Source organism: Canis aureus, chromosome 9 (genome assembly GCF_053574225.1).
Source record: "Canis aureus isolate CA01 chromosome 9, VMU_Caureus_v.1.0, whole genome shotgun sequence".
Lineage (NCBI taxonomy): Eukaryota > Metazoa > Chordata > Mammalia > Carnivora > Canidae > Canis > Canis aureus.
This window is the reverse complement of record NC_135619.1, coordinates 7,503,075-7,520,279: the sequence shown is the minus strand read 5'-3', so window position 1 is coordinate 7,520,279 and position 17,205 is coordinate 7,503,075. Positions and strand designations below refer to the sequence as shown.

Genomic DNA, 17,205 nt, shown 5'->3' with positions numbered 1-17,205 from the left:
ACGTCACAGCCCCGCGACGGCCCCTCGCCCGGAGGCCGCGCCCCCGCTCCTGGGTCGCCCCGCCTCCGGCCGCCGTTGCCTGTGCCCGCGGAGAACCGTCCGGACCGAGCCTCTCCTCCACGTCCCCGGCTCATCCTGGGCCGCCCTCTGGCCCAGTTGCGTCACCGCGTCCCGCCCCCGGAGCTGGAGTCGAAGTTCTCGAGCCCAAAGACTTTCCGGGCTTGACGGCGCCGGGAGAGAGCACGGGCGTCAGGTAGGGGCGCGAGCTCCCTCTCCTTTGGACTCGGGGTCCCCGGGGCCTCAGGCTCGCCCCCGACCCGGAAGCCGCGCCCTCGGGCTCGGCCTGCCAGGCCAGGCCAGAGGCCAGAGCTCTAGACAGCCGGCAGCTTGCGTGGAGCTGCCGTGAGGGGCCGCCGTGCCAGCATCCCCCACCTCTTAGGGTCCCAGTATGTATCTAACCGGGGACAGGCCCACCCAGCCCCTGGGGTCATAGTCCTAGTCCCAGGACGGTCCCTTCGCAGGAAGGCAGTGGCCAACTCCTTGGCCTCCCAAAAGGGACCAACAGCCTTACCCCGGGGCCTGCACTGTTGTCCCGTTCTGAAACTTCTCTCTGCTCATAGGAGTCCAACCTTGGCTCCCCCCACCACTGTCCAGGTCACCCTTCCATATACACAGTTCGTAGGCTTTCTCTAGAGCAAGTCTTTGCTTCCACAGGTTTTCCCCCTTTGCTTGTGAGCCATGGCAGCTTCTATGAAGGGCAAGGTGTGCGTGGTGACTGGTGCTTCCAGGGGTATTGGCCGCGGCATCGCCTTGCAGCTCTGCCAAGCCGGCGCCACAGTTTACATCACAGGCCGCCATATGGACACACTGCAGGCCACTGCTGAGGAGGTGGGTGCTTCCTCTTGAACCACAAGGCCCAAAACCACACCTTCCACTGATCCCTTACCTGAAGCCATGATATTCCTCAACAAAATGTGAATACTTAAACTAGAATAAGTAAAGCCCTTAAATAACTTGAGGTCAGATCAAATTTTGCCGCTGAGTTTTATGAAAAAACTTTCTGTCTGAGACCTTCAGGGGTTTAGGAATTGCAACTGAACGGTCGTAGACCTGTGCTTTCCTCTGTTTTAGGCAAGACTTTATTGAGTTGTGTACTTCACTTGACTTTTCTACAGGATTTCAGTTAAATAAATATGTGGTTTGCCAGGCACTGTGTGAACCACTGAGGTTAACCAAGACTGGTAAAATGTCACTTCTGCTTTTAAAAGATAGGGCCCAGCAGGCAATCAGAGGCAGATGCAGAATGCTCTGGGAGCATGGGTGAGCAATTAGGAAGCAAGGAGGTAAGAGGGTGGGACCCAGAGCATGGATCCGGAGAATAGGAGGATTGGCCTTGAATAAGGAATTTTTCTTCCTGTGAAGTTAGAGGATGGGGACACATCTGTGGAGGGTGTGATAGAACGGAAAGTAGAAATAGCTGAGAGTTTTGATTTTTCAGTTACCAGGTGGGAGCTCTGGCGAGGTGACAGTCAGAGGGCTGGGACTGAATGAGAGTCACCATCGTGAACAATAAAAAAGAGACCCAACTGGTGTATCATGCTAGGCGAACCCTGTGTGCTGTGTTTCATCTCACTCCCATGCCAGATGTATGTGTCACTCTGACGTGGGACACATACATCCTTGCCTGTGGATCTGGAGTGAGGATGTGGAGGCCAAAATGGCAGGCACTCACTTTTACTGACCTTCTCTTGATCTAAGACGAAAGAATTTCTTCCTCTAAATATTTTTGTTAGTGTCAACTACAGTAGGGGTTACATGGTGAATGGTGAAGGGTGGGAGCTCAGGGCATGAGAGATGGAAATGACCAAGGACAAGGAAAAAGAATGATACTCCTGTCCCAGGAGCAGCCCCCCCCCCCACCTCCCCACCCCTGCCTTATTTGTCCCTTGCCTTCCACTAGCAGAGTTCAAGGCCTTGCGGCTGGTAGGCCTCAGTGAATGTAGATTTTAAACCTGGAATCTCAGTCCTTTGGGTCTTTAGGGAAAGGACCTAGCATTCCTGAAGCTCCTCAAACAGGCACCAGAGGGCAGTATTGCTCACCATCTTCCCTCAGCTGCTGGTCTCCATTCCTACTCTTACCCGCAGGGCCCCCCCCCCCCCCCCCATGCTGGGAATTGAAGAGAGTTGCCTTATGTCTCACACTCATCTGCAATTATAAACTCATACACCCTCTGTCGTTCACCAGGCACAATCTCGAGGGGGCCAGTGTGTGCCCGTGGTGTGCGATTCAAGCCAGGAGAGTGAAGTCCAAAGGCTGTTTGAGCAAGTGGATCAGGAACAGCAGGGGCGTCTGGATGTGCTAGTCAACAATGCCTATGCCGGAGTCCCGGTACCCTTTAAACTTTGATTCCAGCTCCACATTCCTAACCTCCCCCTCTGACCCCGGGGTCCTCATCCTGGGCTCACTGTCCCTTTCACTATCCAGCCCTCATACCTTCCTGCCTTCAGATCATCCTTCATCACACTCCCTGTGTCTTCCAGGCAATTATGAAGAACATTAACAAGGCATTCTGGGAAAGCCCAGCCTCCATCTGGGATGATATCAATAATGTTGGATTGAGGTGAGTGTTCCCTTTGTCCCACCCCAAGAGCTGAGTTCTCCTCCCTCACTCAGCTGAGGGCCTGGACCTTTCCCCATATGCCCTCTCCTTGTCCCTCTGCCTTTCCCATCTCCCTTTTCTCCTTTTTGTCCCATTTGTCTCACACCTCTGGAGAATTTCCATTCAGGTAGATCTGTACCTGAGAATATTGACTTTTACCTCGTTTCTATCATGAATTTTCACCTGAACTTGCTCTTGGCCACTCTCCTGCCTCACTCTGCACATCCAAATGCATGGCCCAGAAGGGAGCCTCCTTTTCCTCAGTAAGGCATACCACCTGTAGCTGTCATTAACAAAAATATTTAGGGAAAGAAATTCTTTTGTCTTAGATCAAGAGAAGGTCCATAAGAGCGAGTGCCTGCCATTTTAGCCTCCACATCCTCACTCCAGATCCGCAGGCAAGGGCATTCCCACGTCAGAGTTACACATACATCTGGCACAGGAGTGAGATGAAACACAGCACTCAGAGTTCGCCTAGTATGACACACTAGTTGGGTCTCTTTTTTATTGTTGGAATGATGGTGCCCTCTTGGAAACTGTACTCCGTGGATGTGATCAGCCACCTGTGGGAGTAACTAAGAGATTATCTGAAAATCTGTGACTAAAGCATTGAAGAACACCCACAGCTTCTAGTGGCAATCCCAGGGAAGCAGGATTAGAATCCAGCTGTGATTTCCAAGGTAGAAGAAAGATGATGAAGATACAGAGGGATGGTTAGCCAAGAGGCAAGAAAAGAAAGCCCAAAGAGCTGATAATTGGCAACGCCACACACTTAGCCCTCAAAAGAGAGAGGCTCTCCACAACCTGATCTCTTTTGAGTCAGAGTTTTGAACCTATAAGGCAGAGAGGCTCAGACCTTGGTCCCTGAGCCCTGATGAATTTTCCAAGATAAAGGCCACTTTGTGAGCCTTCTGGGAGTCTAGCAACACGTTCTCACACCCCCCCCCCCCACATTCACATACACATTTACTGGTTGAGCGTCTGCCTTTGGCTCAGGGCGTGATCTCAGGATCGAGTCCCACATAGGGCTCCCTGCATGGAGCCTGCTTCTCCCTCTGCCTGTGTCTCTGCCTCTCTCTCTGTGCCTCTCATGAATAAATAAATAAAACCTTTTTAAGATTTATTTATTTATTTATGATAGAGAGAGAGAGAGAGAGAGGGGCAGAGACACAGGAGGAGGGAGAAGCAGGCTCCATGCCGGGAGCCCGATGCGGGACTCAATCCCGGGACTCCAGCATCGCGCCCTGGGCCAAAGGCAGGCGCTTAACCGCTGAGCCACCCAGGGATCCCCAAATAAAACCTTTTTTTAAAAAAAGAAAATATAACTCCCTCTACTTGTTTCCACTTGGAGGGTCCTGTTTCCCATGCAAATGAAGTATTTTTCTGGTTACTGAGTATGTGTGTGCTGGGTTTTCCCTACAAAAAAGGTAGAAAGCTGAGTTTTTGCTTTGCACTCATCCATTGGTGGTTTGTTTTACAAGTGTTCCTCTCAGAAAGTGGCCTCTAGCCCTTCATTCTCCAGCTCTGCAGCCACCCCCATGTGGCCCTCCCCCAGCTGACGCAGCCACTAGAGGGCAGAGGAAGCTTCCAGGGCTACAGCAGCTAGGCCAAAGAGAACATCATTTATTCCTTCTTCCTTGCCCCACCCTCTAGAGGCCACTACCTGTGCTCGGTGTATGGAGCACGGCTCATGGTACCAGCTGGCCAGGGGCTCATCGTGGTCATCTCCTCCATTGGAGGGCTGCAGTATTTCTTCAATGTCTCCTATGGTGTGGGCAAAGCTGCGGTGAGGACCCAATAGCCGCGGGTTAGGGAGGCATCAGACAGTGATGGTACCTATAGCTCAGGAGACATAATCCCCAGTGGTCAGAGTAGTACAACCCACTGGCCCCCACGTCCTCCTCTGCCGCTCCACAGATAATTCCTCTGTCAGGGCTCTTGGGTGGCAAAATACTGGGGACCACTGACAGCTGAGACAGGGCTCCTGGGAAGGGCAGGGGCTGGGCATCCCAGCAAAAGCAGGGAAGGCAGGGGAGGAAGGCGATATGGCCAGGTACCCTGCTCTCACCCTGCCTTCTGTCCTTTACAGTGCGACAGGCTGGCTGCTGACTGTGCCCAGGAGCTGCGGCGCCATGGGGTCAGCTACGTGTCTCTGTGGCCAGGGATGGTGCAAACAGAACTAGTGAAGGAGGTCGTGGTGAAAAACGAAAATACTGACGATCCCCTGTTGAAACAGGTTGGCAAGAGGAGGGTGAGGGAGGTAGAGAATGCAGAGGACTCAGCCTCTCCATCCTCAATGACAAGACAGTAACCAGAGAGCCAGTCCTCCAGTGCCTACTACAGCAGGCTGAGCACTGGACACATGCTGTGCCCTTTCATCCTGTAAGGGAGATATCTCCATTTTACAGATGGCAAAACCAAAACCTGGAAAGATTAGAAACTTGCTCAAAGTCATGTATGCCATAAGTGGAAAGGCCTCGTGCCCTGAGGCCTCTGCTTTTGACCCCTGCACTAAACTAACCTAGGAGGTCCAGACATAGCTGACATCCCAGGATGCTTCCACTTAGGAGAGGCAGTGGGTCCTGGTGCCGGAGTACAGGGCTCACCTGAATGTAGGGAAAAGTGGTTCCAACACCTTCTAAGATTCTGAGTCCTGCAGGTACAGTGATGAGGGCCTGTCTCTCCTGGAATAGAAACTGAAAGTGGGGAAGAAATGTGGGCAGTTCACTTGGAGATTAACCGTTCACTTCTCTGACCCCTGTGTTTCAGCTCAGATCTAATTTCTCCTCTGCAGAGACCACAGAAATGAGTGGCAAATGTGTGGTGGCTTTGGCAACAGGTAAAGAGGTTGGGGACAGGTGGTAACAAGAAGGGCCTGAAGAATCTGCAGGGTGAGTCCTAGCTCAGGAAGTGGTTGAGGAATATGCCCTTCTTTTCTCTGGCTTCTGGAGACCCAAAGCGGCCCTGTTTGAGGTTTGGGAGCCTCAGGAACTGGCTTACAAGAAGTATAGGAAACTTCCTAGGAATAGGGAGAAATAATTCTGGGCACCCAAACCTGTCTGAGCGCTACCCAGTCCCATCGGGCCCAAACCTTGTCACACTGTGTCACTTCCTTGCCTTCTCAGCTGTCATTTGTGCTCACAGACCCCAATATCCTGAGCCTGAGTGGGAAGGTGCTGCCATCTTGTGACCTTGCTCGCCGCTACAGCCTTCAGGATGTGGATGGTAAGAGCTCTGGCCCAGCAGCCAGCCTGGACCTCCCTTCCTCCATTGCGTGCTCACTCCTCCTTCTCCCACACTCTCTCCCTATTCCTTCTTCCCTCACATCCCACTTGGGCTCTTCAGCCAGGGTAGAGGTGTTTATGGAGTGGGAAGTGAGGGTCTAACCTTCCTCTTCTTCCTGTGGTCCACAGGCCGCCCCATCCAAGACTATTTGTCTTTGAGCTCGGTTCTCTCCCATGCCTCTAGCCTGGGCTGGCTGGCCTCCTACTTGCCTGGCTTCCTTCGTATGCCCAAGTGGATTATGACCCTCTACGCTAGCAAATTCTAACCGTCCTGGCCTGATGTCACAACTCTGTTCTCTCTCAGGCTACATGGTATGGCAGGTCTCAGTGAAACAAGGCAGGCTCTTCTGCCTACCACATACCCTTGATAGGAAGAGAAAGCTTCCACTGTGTTTCCTGGGTGAGCCCTGGGGCCCCTAAGGGATCCCCCTTTATGCCTTAATTTTACCTGCCCCTACATTTTACTCTTTGCCTTAGTGTTAAAAAATATTCTGGGGGCTAATAAAAGTCTCATCTCTTTCAGTGAGTTTTGACTGTTGATTCTGTGCTCAGCAAAGTGTTAAGTACTTGAGAGAAAGACTACAAGATATGCAAAATGTTCAGGTCCTCAAGGAGTACCATTCCCAGGACAAAGCCCCTTTCCTCCAGGTGTGCTCATGCTCTTCCCTGTAGAGCTACCTATCTCAGGGCACCTGCCCTTTGACTGCGAGGACTGTTTCCACACCCTCAGCTGGAGAACAAGGTCCCTCCACAACCAGAACCAGGCATACTCCTGTCTCAGGACTTTCCCACCCCCTCATTCCACCATCTCTTTGGGCGATGGCTGCTGCCTTCTAGCTGGGCCTGATTTCAGGGCAGCTAGGGCAGATTCTTTAGCATTTATGATTTCCTGGCATTTGGGAGGAAAGTAGTGTCCAAATCCAAGTGAAAGGCAGAGGAATAGCTGATGGTGCTGACATACTTTCATCCTTCCTCTTGGGATGGTATCACCTGAATTGCTTCCTGAGGAACTGACTGCAAGAGCCCTATAGGCCCTGCTCCAGGGGCTGTCCCAGCCTGAGACAAGGCAGTAGGGTGTGTGTGGCAAGGAGGAGCCAAGAGCCACTCTGAGGGAGCCTTTGCAGCAACAGCCTAGATGGCCATCAGTGGAATGGGATGGCTGCTGTCAGTCAGAGGTGCAAAAATCATTTCTAATCTTTGGAAAATGCAAAGTGAGAGCTGAGGCTTCCCAAAGCTGCCATAGCATGTGCAGAGCTATGACCTTCCTGTGGCTTTTGGGAACGGCTCTGCTTACTGTCCCAGTGATGTGTTAGGGCAGTTCAGCGGCTTGTGAGTGCTGGCTGTGCTTCTCTTCCAACTCTGCAATCAGTGGTAACTTCACGTTTGTTGCTTGAATTTAGCCACAGTGAGAGTATAGAAGCCACAGAAACCAACAAAGGCTGCTAATCAGGGTTTTTATTTTTTTAAAGAGCTGGCTTAGCACATGACTAGAACTATGTACCTAAATGCCACCATTTGCCCAAGCACTCTATTTAGATCACAGTGGTCAGATATTCTTAGCACCCTCTCACCCCCTTCCACTCACCACCCAAAGTTCCTATTATCTCCTAAGGCTGGTGATGGATAGAGGCATTGCCTAAATGCAATATGAATAAGGGCTTCTAGACCTCTTGCAGCCTTCCACAGCTACCATTAGAACAAATCCTTGCTTGATGGTGTTGTTTTCTAAAGACCGCAAGGGATTATGGAAAGAATATGGGCCTCAGAGTCATGTAAATCTACATACAAATTTTGACCCCACCACTTTGGGAATAAAATGAAATAACATGTATAAAACACAAGGCAGTATGTAGCCATCTAAGTTGTCAGTTCCTCCCTTTTTTCTCTGGGCCGCCAACATACCATCCAGACTGAGGAAGACCCGGAAACTTTGGGGCCACATGAGCCATGGCCACGGCCGCATTGGCAAGCACCAGAAGCACCCAGGAGGCCAGGGTAATGCTGGTGGCATGCATCATCACAGGATTAACTTTGACAAATATCACCCAGGTTACTTTGGAAAAGTCGGTATGAGACATTACCACTTAAAGAGAAACCAGAGCTTTTGCCCAACTGTCAACCTTGATAAAGTGTGGACCTTAGTCAGTGAGCAGACACAGGTAAATGCCGCCAAAAACAAGGCTGGAGCTGCTCCTATTATCGATGTGCGATCGGGCTACTACAAAGTTTTGGGAAAGGGAAAGCTCCCAAAACAGCCTATCATCGTGAAGGCCAAATTCTTCAGTAGAAGAGCTGAGGAAACGATAAAGGGTGTGGGGGGTGCCTGCGTTCTGTTAGCTTGAAGCCACATAGGGGGAGGTTCATTAAATGCTAACAAGTGCTAAAAAAAAAAAAAAAAAAAAAAAAAAAAAAACAGTTCCTTCTCTTGACAAATATTAAAGAATGTGCGCTGCTCCAATCACCACCATTCTTGGCTTTGGGAGGAGCACAGAGCACAAGACAAACCAGGCCCTGGCCCACAAAGGACTTTCACTTCAGCCCCAGAAGACCTTAGGAGCCATCTAGATTTTCCACTGACCAGAGGAAGTGGGGGAGCTGAGGGCCCCAGGGTCCACATCACATGGAGTTAAACCTAGTGGGTTTTTTTTTTTTTTTTTTAGATTTTATTTATTTATTCATGAGAGACACACACACACAGAGGCAGAGACATAGGTAGAGAGAGAAGCAGGCTTCCTGCAGGGAGTCCGATGTGGGACTCAATCCTACCTCAGTCCTGGTCTAACTGGTCCTCAGTTGCAGGAAAACAGAGGGCAGTGTTCTTTCTGGTACAACACCCTGCTTCCCCCTAACAGGCATCAGTTACTCTTCAAAACAAGCAATAGAGTAACAGTGCTCTGAGGGAAAGAAATGTGGACAGTGAGTTTTGATTGGAGGCACAAGAGATTCAACATCTAAGAAACCCAATAACAGTCTCAGGACATTGAGGGGATTGACATTTCTTCTAAAAACTGTGTATTAAATGCCTACACTCTTCCCAGCACCATGTCAGACACCAGGAAAGACTAGTTAAGTTTGTGAGACAAGTGTCATGGCCAAGTTTACACGGAGTACCCTGAGAATACTGGAGGAAGCAACTAGCTCCATTAGAGAACCCAAGGAAGTGATACTAGCCAGAGACTTAAAAAATGGGGAAGGGGAGGCTTAATTCTTTCTTTCTTTCTTTCTTTCTTTTTTTAATTATTTCTAATTTAAAAAATAAGTGGTACATACGAAGGCATAAAGGCAGTCCTTTTCTCTCCTAGACTCCCTCATCGTCACATGAAGCACAAGCAGCTTCCAGTTCCTCTGCTCTTCTGGCACGCAAGTTCAGGCAGGCCCCAGACCCCCAACCTCGCTCCAAGCCAGCTGGCCCACTTCTGAGCTCCCAAAGCACCTCAGTACAGAGGGTAGCGGCGTTCACTCAGAGAAGGTCCAGCCTGTCCCCTCCTCAGCCCCTGCTCAGGGTGGATTCTGCATCTACAGCTCGGCGTGAGCACTCCGGGCTGGGTCAGCCTGGTCAAACGGGAAGCCCCGCGGCTGTGTGAACAGGCCCGAGCAGTGACACACATGATTGCATGCAGGGTGGGGTGGTTGGCCAAGGTGCGTATCAGGGAGGGGCCAGCACAGAGATGAGCAGGGGTGACCCTGGATGCCTGGAGGCAGGAACCGAGAGATTTTGCAGGGAAAGGCAGAGATGAGGATGTCGTAACACTCCCAGGAAAGTGAAGCCTGAAAGGAATGAGAGTTGTGTGGCCTGGGAGGCATCCTGGCTATGCTGACCTCTCCTATTTCTTTGAGTCCCCACCCTGGGTCTCCCCATGGTCATCTCATTGTCTCCTGGTGATAACTGAAAGCACTTTGAGAACCAGATCTTTGTTTTATGAGGCCTGCCTGCACCTGTCACCTTTCCCTGCCCAGGGCTGGGTACAGAGGAGGCTGCAGCTGACGCCAGATGACCAGGAAATTGAAGGGCAGGGAGAAGACTCAGCACAGGGGCCAGGGAAGGAGCAGGAGAGGATGGGCTGTGGTGCCAGGAGGAGCAATGTAAGGATGGGGGCCTGAGAGGGCTAGGCAGAAGGGTCCAGAGACAGGGCTTTGTGGAGGAGTAGACTAACCAAGTAGGTGAGGACCAGGGACCAAATGGGATGGGGGCAGGCTGTAGCAAAGTGACTTCTGAGGTTACCATGGGATCTCTGCCCAGCGATAGGGAGACCAAGGAGCTGGAGGGGCCTCAAGAAAGATCTCAGAAGAATCGAGGCCTTGGAAGACTATGGGTAGGTAGGAGCGAGAAGAAGGAAAATGGGCAGCCCTGCCCCCAGCTACTTCATCTTTATTCCCCCACTGGGCTCGGGCTCCTGTGGGGCCCTCATGTGGGCTTTTCTTTCCCCTTGCCTGAATCCCCATCCCACTCTCACATCACCCACAGGGGCCTTCAGGAACTGATGGGAACAACTCCCCAGTGACTTGTCCTGAAAGCTGGAATCTACCCCTCTACCCAGCCTTTGCTCATCTCTGTGCTGGCCCCTCCCCAACACACACCTTGGCCAACCACCCCACCCCGCATGCAACTGTGGGTGTCTGCTCTGGCCCATCCACACAGCCGCGGGGCTTCCCGTTTGACCAGGCTGACCCAGCCCGGAGTGCTCACGCCGAGCTGCAGATGCAGAATCCACCCTGAGCAGGGGCTGAGGATGGGCACAGGCTGGACCTTCTCTGAGTGAACGCCGCTACCCTCTGTACTGAGGTGCCTTGGGGAGCTCAGAAGTGGGCCAGCTGGCTTGGAGCGAGGTTGGGGGTCTGGGGCCTGCCTGAACTTGCGTGCCAGAAGAGCAGAGGAACTGGAAGCTGCTTGTGCTTCATGTGACAATGAGGGAGTCTAGGAGGGAAAAGGACCCCATTTTAGGCCCCTGGAAATGGAGGGGCCTGTGAGAAATGCTGGGGAAGAGGCAGAGGGAGGAAGGAGAGTCAGCTTGCTGCTATCTCTGTTAGCAGATGCAGACTCAGATGCACCTGTCCTCCAGAGTGAGCAGGTCTTGGCTCCCCACTCCTTGGAGAGGTGGTTGCAGAAGAAACAAGGAAAGCCAGAACTCCACAGACAATGCTGGCATCCCTAGAGGGGCTCATGCCGGTGGGAGCAAAGGTAACTCAGTGTTGGACTTTTACTTTCTCTTGAACAAAACTAAGCCAGCCAGAGACTTGCATTACGGTAGGAGCTGAGGGAGTTAGCATCCACTGAGCACCTGCACTGACCTAGACCATCCGCCTAGGTCTTACTTAATCTTTTCACATCTGCCACATGAGGTCAGGTACTGATTACAGCTTTGGAAACTCAAAAAGGCTCACAAATTTGAGGAACTTGTCTAGGTTGCAAGTTTTTATAGCAAAAGTGTCTAGCTTCAATGTATGACTCCAGAGTGTGGGCTCTTTCCCCACTGCCTCTAATGCTTGGGTTGTTTTGTTTTGTTTGGTTTTGTTTGGTTTTGGTTTGGGAGGATCTTTTCTTTTTAGCAGAGAGGGTTGGAGATTGGGCAGGATGGTGAAAGGATTCCCAAGTTCACTCAACCCAAGGATACCCTGGCCAACTTCACAGTTGCTCTTCCCTCACCTTGACCCTCTCCCTTCTTTGCCTTTGCTCCAGCTGATCTGCTCCCTAAGGTGCCATTGCCTCCCAGCCCCAGCTCCATTACCACTTGCTAGAATTGTCTTCACAGGGCCCATTTCAACCAGAAACTTCTGCCTTCTTCCATCGTTCCTTCCCTTTTCTGGGAACATCTGACAATCACTTGGCTCTTGACTAGTATCAGAGCCACAGATGTCCTCATCCCATCCCCTAGATAAGGTTGACAATCGCCCCAGGTCAGGGGTTGGATCTTGAACCCTTCACCTCTCCTACACACACACACACACACACACACACACTCACAGAAACTTTGAACCCTACAGACAGATTGGAACAGTGCCTGGAGTGTCCACACCACCCAGAGGGTGGCTGAGCTCACAGGCCCAATGGGAGCCCCATGGAGAGGGACTCCCTTCCCCACCTGGTATCAGATGTACCAGTCCGCCTATGTACCCAGGACTGACCCTCCCCACACTACTGCTCTCCATATTCCTCAGCCCTTGGCCTCAATCCCACTCATCACACCATCTCCAAAGTCTCTTTACCCCCTGTTCAGTGGCCTGGGCCTGGGAGAGGAGTGCCTGGCAAGGCTGCCAGCTGTGGGGGCCCTAGGGAACCCTGGGAGGCTGGCCAACCCAAGGCAAGTTCCTTGAATCTCAACTCCAGGCCCTTCCTGCTCCACCCCTCCCCTCAGAACTCAAACCTGTCATGAATGTGCACAGGAGACTGGCACATGGTGCTACTGCTGTCAGCACTTTTGGGTGTACTCGTTCCTTATTCAGAGCACTGAGATCCCACAGCACTCCCTGTCCCTTACCTCCCACATTACTCAGGCCTGCCCATGAGGCCTGGAGTGCAGCCACCCCTGACGACCCCTCCCTACCCAAGCTCCCCACCCTGGGATCTGAGAGTCTTGGCTCCCCTCCTAATCCCTGCCCCAGTCCAGTGGAGCACAGTGTGCATCCTCTGACCTAAACTGCTCACCATTTATTCATTCACTCTTTCATTATTCCCCAGGACTCCCACCACCACCACCAACTCTTTGTCAGTCCTTTCTTTAATTCTCCTTGGGGCACTTATAACTGGCTAAAATCACTTCTTGTATGTATTTGTTTCTACAAGGTGTGTCTCCCTGACTCAAGTATAAGCTCAATGACAGCAGGGGCGGTCTCCGTCACTGCTGTGGGGTGAGCTGTTCTGGGGCTCAATGATTGCTGCTTGATGACTGGCTGGATTGTGTAAATGTTCATTGAGCAAGCGCTGTGGCACCAGGCTAGGTGAGGGGACATGCGATCAAACCAGCCTCCTTGGGTAGTTCACAGTGAGAGTGGAAATGGGGATGCTACACCCCATAGACCTCACTGATGGAGTGGCACAGAGGAGGTGTGCAGCCAGCCACAAACCCAGGGTCCTATCCCATACTGACAGCCCCAGCCGTGAGCTCGCTTCCCTGGGAAATCTCCCCACCCTAGAAGGGCAGCTCCCCTCAACCATAGGACACATCCAGCATACACCCCTCTCTATAAGGGCATGACTGTAACCTTACACTTGCTTATACAGTTGTCCGCCTCTCTACAGTATTTTCATCATCCAGAAAGTTCTACTGGACAGTCCTACACTGGGCCATAAGCTCCATGAGGGCAAGGACTATATCTGTGTTTTTCTCAACACTATGACTCCCATGCCTGTCACTGTGTCCAGCACAGAGGACACTTAGTTGCTATCTGTTGAATGATTGAAGGGAATAAGGAAGGGGTAAGGTCTGGGCCTATCCCCAAGGAAGCAGTTCCTTCTTTCCCGGACTAGTTAGTTTGTCCCCTATGTTCATCTATCAACTCGAGCATCTAACCCTTCCTGCTCCAGGTACACACAGTCTTACCTTGTTCCACGGCTTTTTTTCTCATGTGGGTATAAAACCTCAGGGCTGCTGCCTGGCACTACTCACATTTTATATGCCCTATACACAAAGGGCCCCCTGGAGTTGTGCAATGGTGGTTGCCTCTCAGGCCCTGCCAGGCAGTGAGGTTCTTGGCCACATTCCTAACGCCACCAGTGCTCTTGATGTAGGCAGGCTGGGTCCAAGGACCTGGAGGGGGTTCCACAGCACCAGCCAAGAGGGTCCTTGGCTTCATATAGGATAAAATTCAAACTTGAGTCAGGAGGAGGTAAGAGCAGAGTTTACCTGAATAGCATAAGTGACAGAGTATGCAGATGGAGTGTCTCAGAAAAGGAGTGGGTCTCCCCATCGCTTGGGGTTAAAGGGTTTATATTGGAAAAAGGTCCAGGGCACATGTTCTTTCAGGCATCCAGGGTAGGGCCCAATCAAAGGCAAATGTCAGGTGTTATTCCATAAATCATTGAAGATAGAAGGTTTTGACACCAATGTCCACAGTGGTTTGTTTGAAGCTAATATCCTGCAACATGCTCAGGATCTGGTTCTTCTTAGATGTTATCAGGTGTTTAGGGGCCTGGGATGAAACTCAGGGAATGACTAACTTTCTAGCCTCCCTCTTGGAGTGGGAACAAAGGAGTCCTTCTTTAGTTTACTCAGATGCAAGGTGAAATATAGAGCATAAGTAAATGAAACCCATGTTTCTCTGGAAACAGAAGTGGAGCCCCCGCCCCAACCTTTTTAAAGGATTTTATTTATTTATTCATGAGAGACCAGAGAGAGAGGCAGAGACATTGGTAGAGGGAGAAGCAGATTCCCTGAGGGGGGGCCAATGTGGGACTCGATCCCAGGACCCCAGGACCACAACCTGAGCCAAAGGCAGATGCTCAACCACTGAGCCACCCAGAATCCTAGGAGTGGAGCCCTTCTACAATGGAGTCCCTTCAGCTTCCTGTCTCACTCTGAGCAATTTTAAGGCAATGCTGTCATCTTCACGACCCCCTGTGTAGTGCCTGGCTCCTGCAACAGAGGCTCCAGTTCTGGCTTGGGGAGTTTTTCCAGCTTTTCAGCCCAATTCCTGGATGCTTTCCCTGCATCTCTTCCCCCAGAAATGACAGCATGAGTCAGCACCCACTGTGCCCTCGGTGAAATATGAGGCTCTTTTGTGGGGACTTTCCCTTTGGGGTCCTTCTGTCTTTTGGGTCTGCCCTCCCCTATCATCAGTGAGCCTGATTCTTCCTTTTCCCCAGTCAGGAAATGTGCTATGGGCATATGGTGGCACTGTGGGCCACTGAAGAATCTTCCTAGCCTGGCAGGAGAAACTGGGGAGCAGAGAGAAGAGAAAAAAGTCCAAGCACTCAGGCCAAGTGCTCAAGGAACTCCAGGACTGGGGGAATCGGCAGCGTAGAGGATCTTCTTGGGCTTTCTGTCACTCTGGTCCACTGGTCTATCCCAAGGATTAGAACCTTTCAGGACTTTGGGATGGGTCCTTAAATGTCTTCTACCACATTGTCCAAAAGTGGCTTAATAACACCTGTTTGATTACCTCCCATTATGGTAAACTCACAACTCACTCATTCCATCTTTAGACAGCTTCAATTATTATAAAGTCTGTCCTCATAATGGGTCCATCTCCACTCACTGACTGCCCCCTCCTCACATTCCTCTCTACTCCCTGTATTTCTACATGATAACCCCTTTCCCATACCTGTGGCTGGAGAGTTTAAAGTAGGAGGATCAAAGCTTTACACTTTCAGTATATATGTTGTGCTTAATGAAGCACAAGTTTCACAACAAGAAAAAAAAATTAGGAGTTTAAGAAAACAAACTATAAACCATTATATATCACCAGATCCAGAACAAAAATTCCTCTTGACCTCAGTCTGGGTCAGCGCCCATTCCTCATGGGCCCCTGATCTACCCTAGCTTACATGCTGACATGTCTGTCTCACCCATGAGACCTGTTCTGTCCAATACTAGCCTCTTAGCCCCATGTAGCTGTTGGAACATAAATTAAAACTAGATTAGTAAAAAAAACAAAACAAACAAAAAACTAGATTAGTATAAATCAACTGCACTAGGCACATTTCAGGTGCTCAATAGCCACAAGGTGCTAGTGGTGACCATACTGGATTGCACAGACATTGAACATTTCCACATTGCGGGAAGTTCTGGCCTAGTAAAGCACTGTATTAAGTCTAGTTCCAGGAAGACAGAAGCCAAGTCTTTCTGGTCCTGCACCGTATCCCTGGCACCCAGCACACTCTCAGATCCAGCTCTGATCCTAAACAAATATCAAGAGATTTCATTCATGGTCACACTGCACGAGGCCTACCACCAGTGCCAGTACCCACCTCTTCTTTAGTCTCCCTGCCTCCAGACTATGGCTTCTAGCCAAACTTTGATTGGGGCCCTGACCCAGGGCTCATGATCTCTTTCCTCCCTCCAACCAGCTCCGGTCCATGACTGGCTCAGGTTTCTAGGAACAGTGTCAGTGTGTGTGTGTGTGTGTGTGTGTGTTTGTGTGTGTGTTAGGGAGTGGTTGCAAAGAAATAACTGGCACGGAAGAGGTGGTCAGCATGAAGAGAACCAGAGTTCTAGGCCTCAAGAAGCTCAAATCTGAGCCTCTAGCAATGGCTGTTCCTACCTATGCGGTGGGCAGCCACCCAGGCTTTGGTTTGAATTCTGGCTGTGTTTCCTCCCAACTGTATGACATTGGGCAAGCAACTTAATCTCTGTGAAGCCACCGTATGCATTGTTTCCTTGTTTTAAATAAGGATAGTAATACCAACTTGATATAGGCAGTGAGTATATTATTATTATTATTATTTTTAAATATTTTATTTTTTCATGAGAGACACAGAGAGAGAGGCAGAGGGAGAAGCAGGCTCCATGCAGGGAACCCGACGTGGGACTCGATCCTGGGTCTCCAGGATCAGGCCCTGGGCTAAAGGCGGCGCTAAACCGCTGAGCCACCTGGGCTGCCCGGCAGTGAGTATATTAAATAACATGTGTGGGATTCAGTTGGTACTCAGTTATTGCTTGTTCCTTCCTCGACATAGAGGGCAGGAAGATCTCTTCCTTAAACATTATTCAGATCACGGCCCTCAGACACCTGTGTGGTTCCCATCTCCCACACAGGAAACCAGATATAACTCCTGATAGCTCCCTTTGCTTTAAAGCAAGAGGCTTGTCATTAATTCCATTGTTCTTGTCTCCAACTTATCTCCAAAGGTACCTGGCTATCTACCACCCAGGTCTGTTCTCTCCCCCACCTCCACATCCCAGTACATGCCTGAAATGCCCTTCCCGCCCTCTCTTTCCTAAACCCAGCCCTCTCTTCTCAGAAGTAGATTCTTTCATGAGACTCACTTCCTTTCTCAAGCCAACTTGATTCAACCTTCCCAGTTTCAATCACTAAAAATTATCACTAATTTTTAGCTAATCACTAAAAATTATCTCATGCCTGATTTGGCCTTCAACCACCCTCTTTCCTCTTCTCATAGTGACTAGGATATAAGACTACCTGGAAAATCTGCACCTGTGGGTATCTGTGGTCCCAGGTATCTGGTTGTACATGTGAGTCTGTGTAGAGCATGTGTAGAGCAGGAAGCAAGAGCAGGTAGTGATAAAAAAAAAAAAGGAAAGAAAGAGAAAAGAAAGAAAAGAAAGAAAAGAAAGAAAGAAGCAGTTGGTGAGGTGGGAGAGCTG

General features: G+C 50.6%; 2 protein-coding genes across 5 annotated transcripts; both read left to right on the top strand.

Annotated features, from left to right (window-relative positions):
• The first annotated feature begins 40 nt into the window (after positions 1–40).
• On the top strand, positions 41–7,785 carry DHRS1 (dehydrogenase/reductase 1). Of its 4 annotated transcripts, XR_013385875.1 has the most exons (10): positions 41–253; positions 715–888; positions 2,246–2,389; positions 2,542–2,621; positions 4,314–4,446; positions 4,750–4,896; positions 5,430–5,499; positions 5,805–5,885; positions 6,074–6,344; positions 6,468–7,785. XR_013385875.1 is itself a non-coding variant. In XM_077908777.1 (9 exons), exons 2-9 carry the CDS (start codon positions 739–741, stop codon positions 6,208–6,210), a joined length of 942 nt encoding a protein of 313 aa, XP_077764903.1. In that variant the 5' UTR covers positions 41–253; positions 715–738; the 3' UTR covers positions 6,211–6,462. The 4 variants fall into 4 exon arrangements, 3 of the variants coding, with proteins under 3 accessions (XP_077764903.1, XP_077764906.1, XP_077764904.1); XM_077908777.1 differs by lacking the exon at positions 6,468–7,785 and having other exon boundaries at positions 6,074–6,462; XM_077908780.1 differs by lacking the exon at positions 6,468–7,785 and having other exon boundaries at positions 5,786–5,885; positions 6,074–6,213.
• Positions 6,468–8,364, top strand: LOC144320365 (large ribosomal subunit protein uL15-like). Its single transcript, XM_077908783.1, has 2 exons — positions 6,468–6,592; positions 7,854–8,364. The coding sequence occupies exons 1-2, from the start codon at positions 6,540–6,542 to the stop codon at positions 8,284–8,286; spliced, it is 486 nt and encodes a 161-aa protein (XP_077764909.1). The 5' UTR covers positions 6,468–6,539; the 3' UTR covers positions 8,287–8,364.
• Positions 8,365–17,205: the final 8,841 nt, after the last annotated feature.

What these genes read in the sequence shown, in the direction of transcription:
- DHRS1 (XM_077908777.1), top strand. Translation starts at nt 739, where the DNA reads ATGGCAGCTTCTATGAAGGGCAAGGTGTGCGTGGTGACTGGTGCTTCC. An exon ending in ATGCCTATGCCGGAGTCCCG is followed by an intron (nt 2,390 to 2,541) that starts GTACCCTTTAAA and finishes TGTGTCTTCCAG; the next exon opens with GCAATTATGAAGAACATTAA. An exon ending in TGTGGTGGCTTTGGCAACAG is followed by an intron (nt 5,500 to 5,804) that starts GTAAAGAGGTTG and finishes TTGTGCTCACAG; the next exon opens with ACCCCAATATCCTGAGCCTG.
- LOC144320365 (XM_077908783.1), top strand. Translation starts at nt 6,540, where the DNA reads ATGTTCAGGTCCTCAAGGAGTACCATTCCCAGGACAAAGCCCCTTTCC. An exon ending in ACAAAGCCCCTTTCCTCCAG is followed by an intron (nt 6,593 to 7,853) that starts GTGTGCTCATGC and finishes CATACCATCCAG; the next exon opens with ACTGAGGAAGACCCGGAAAC.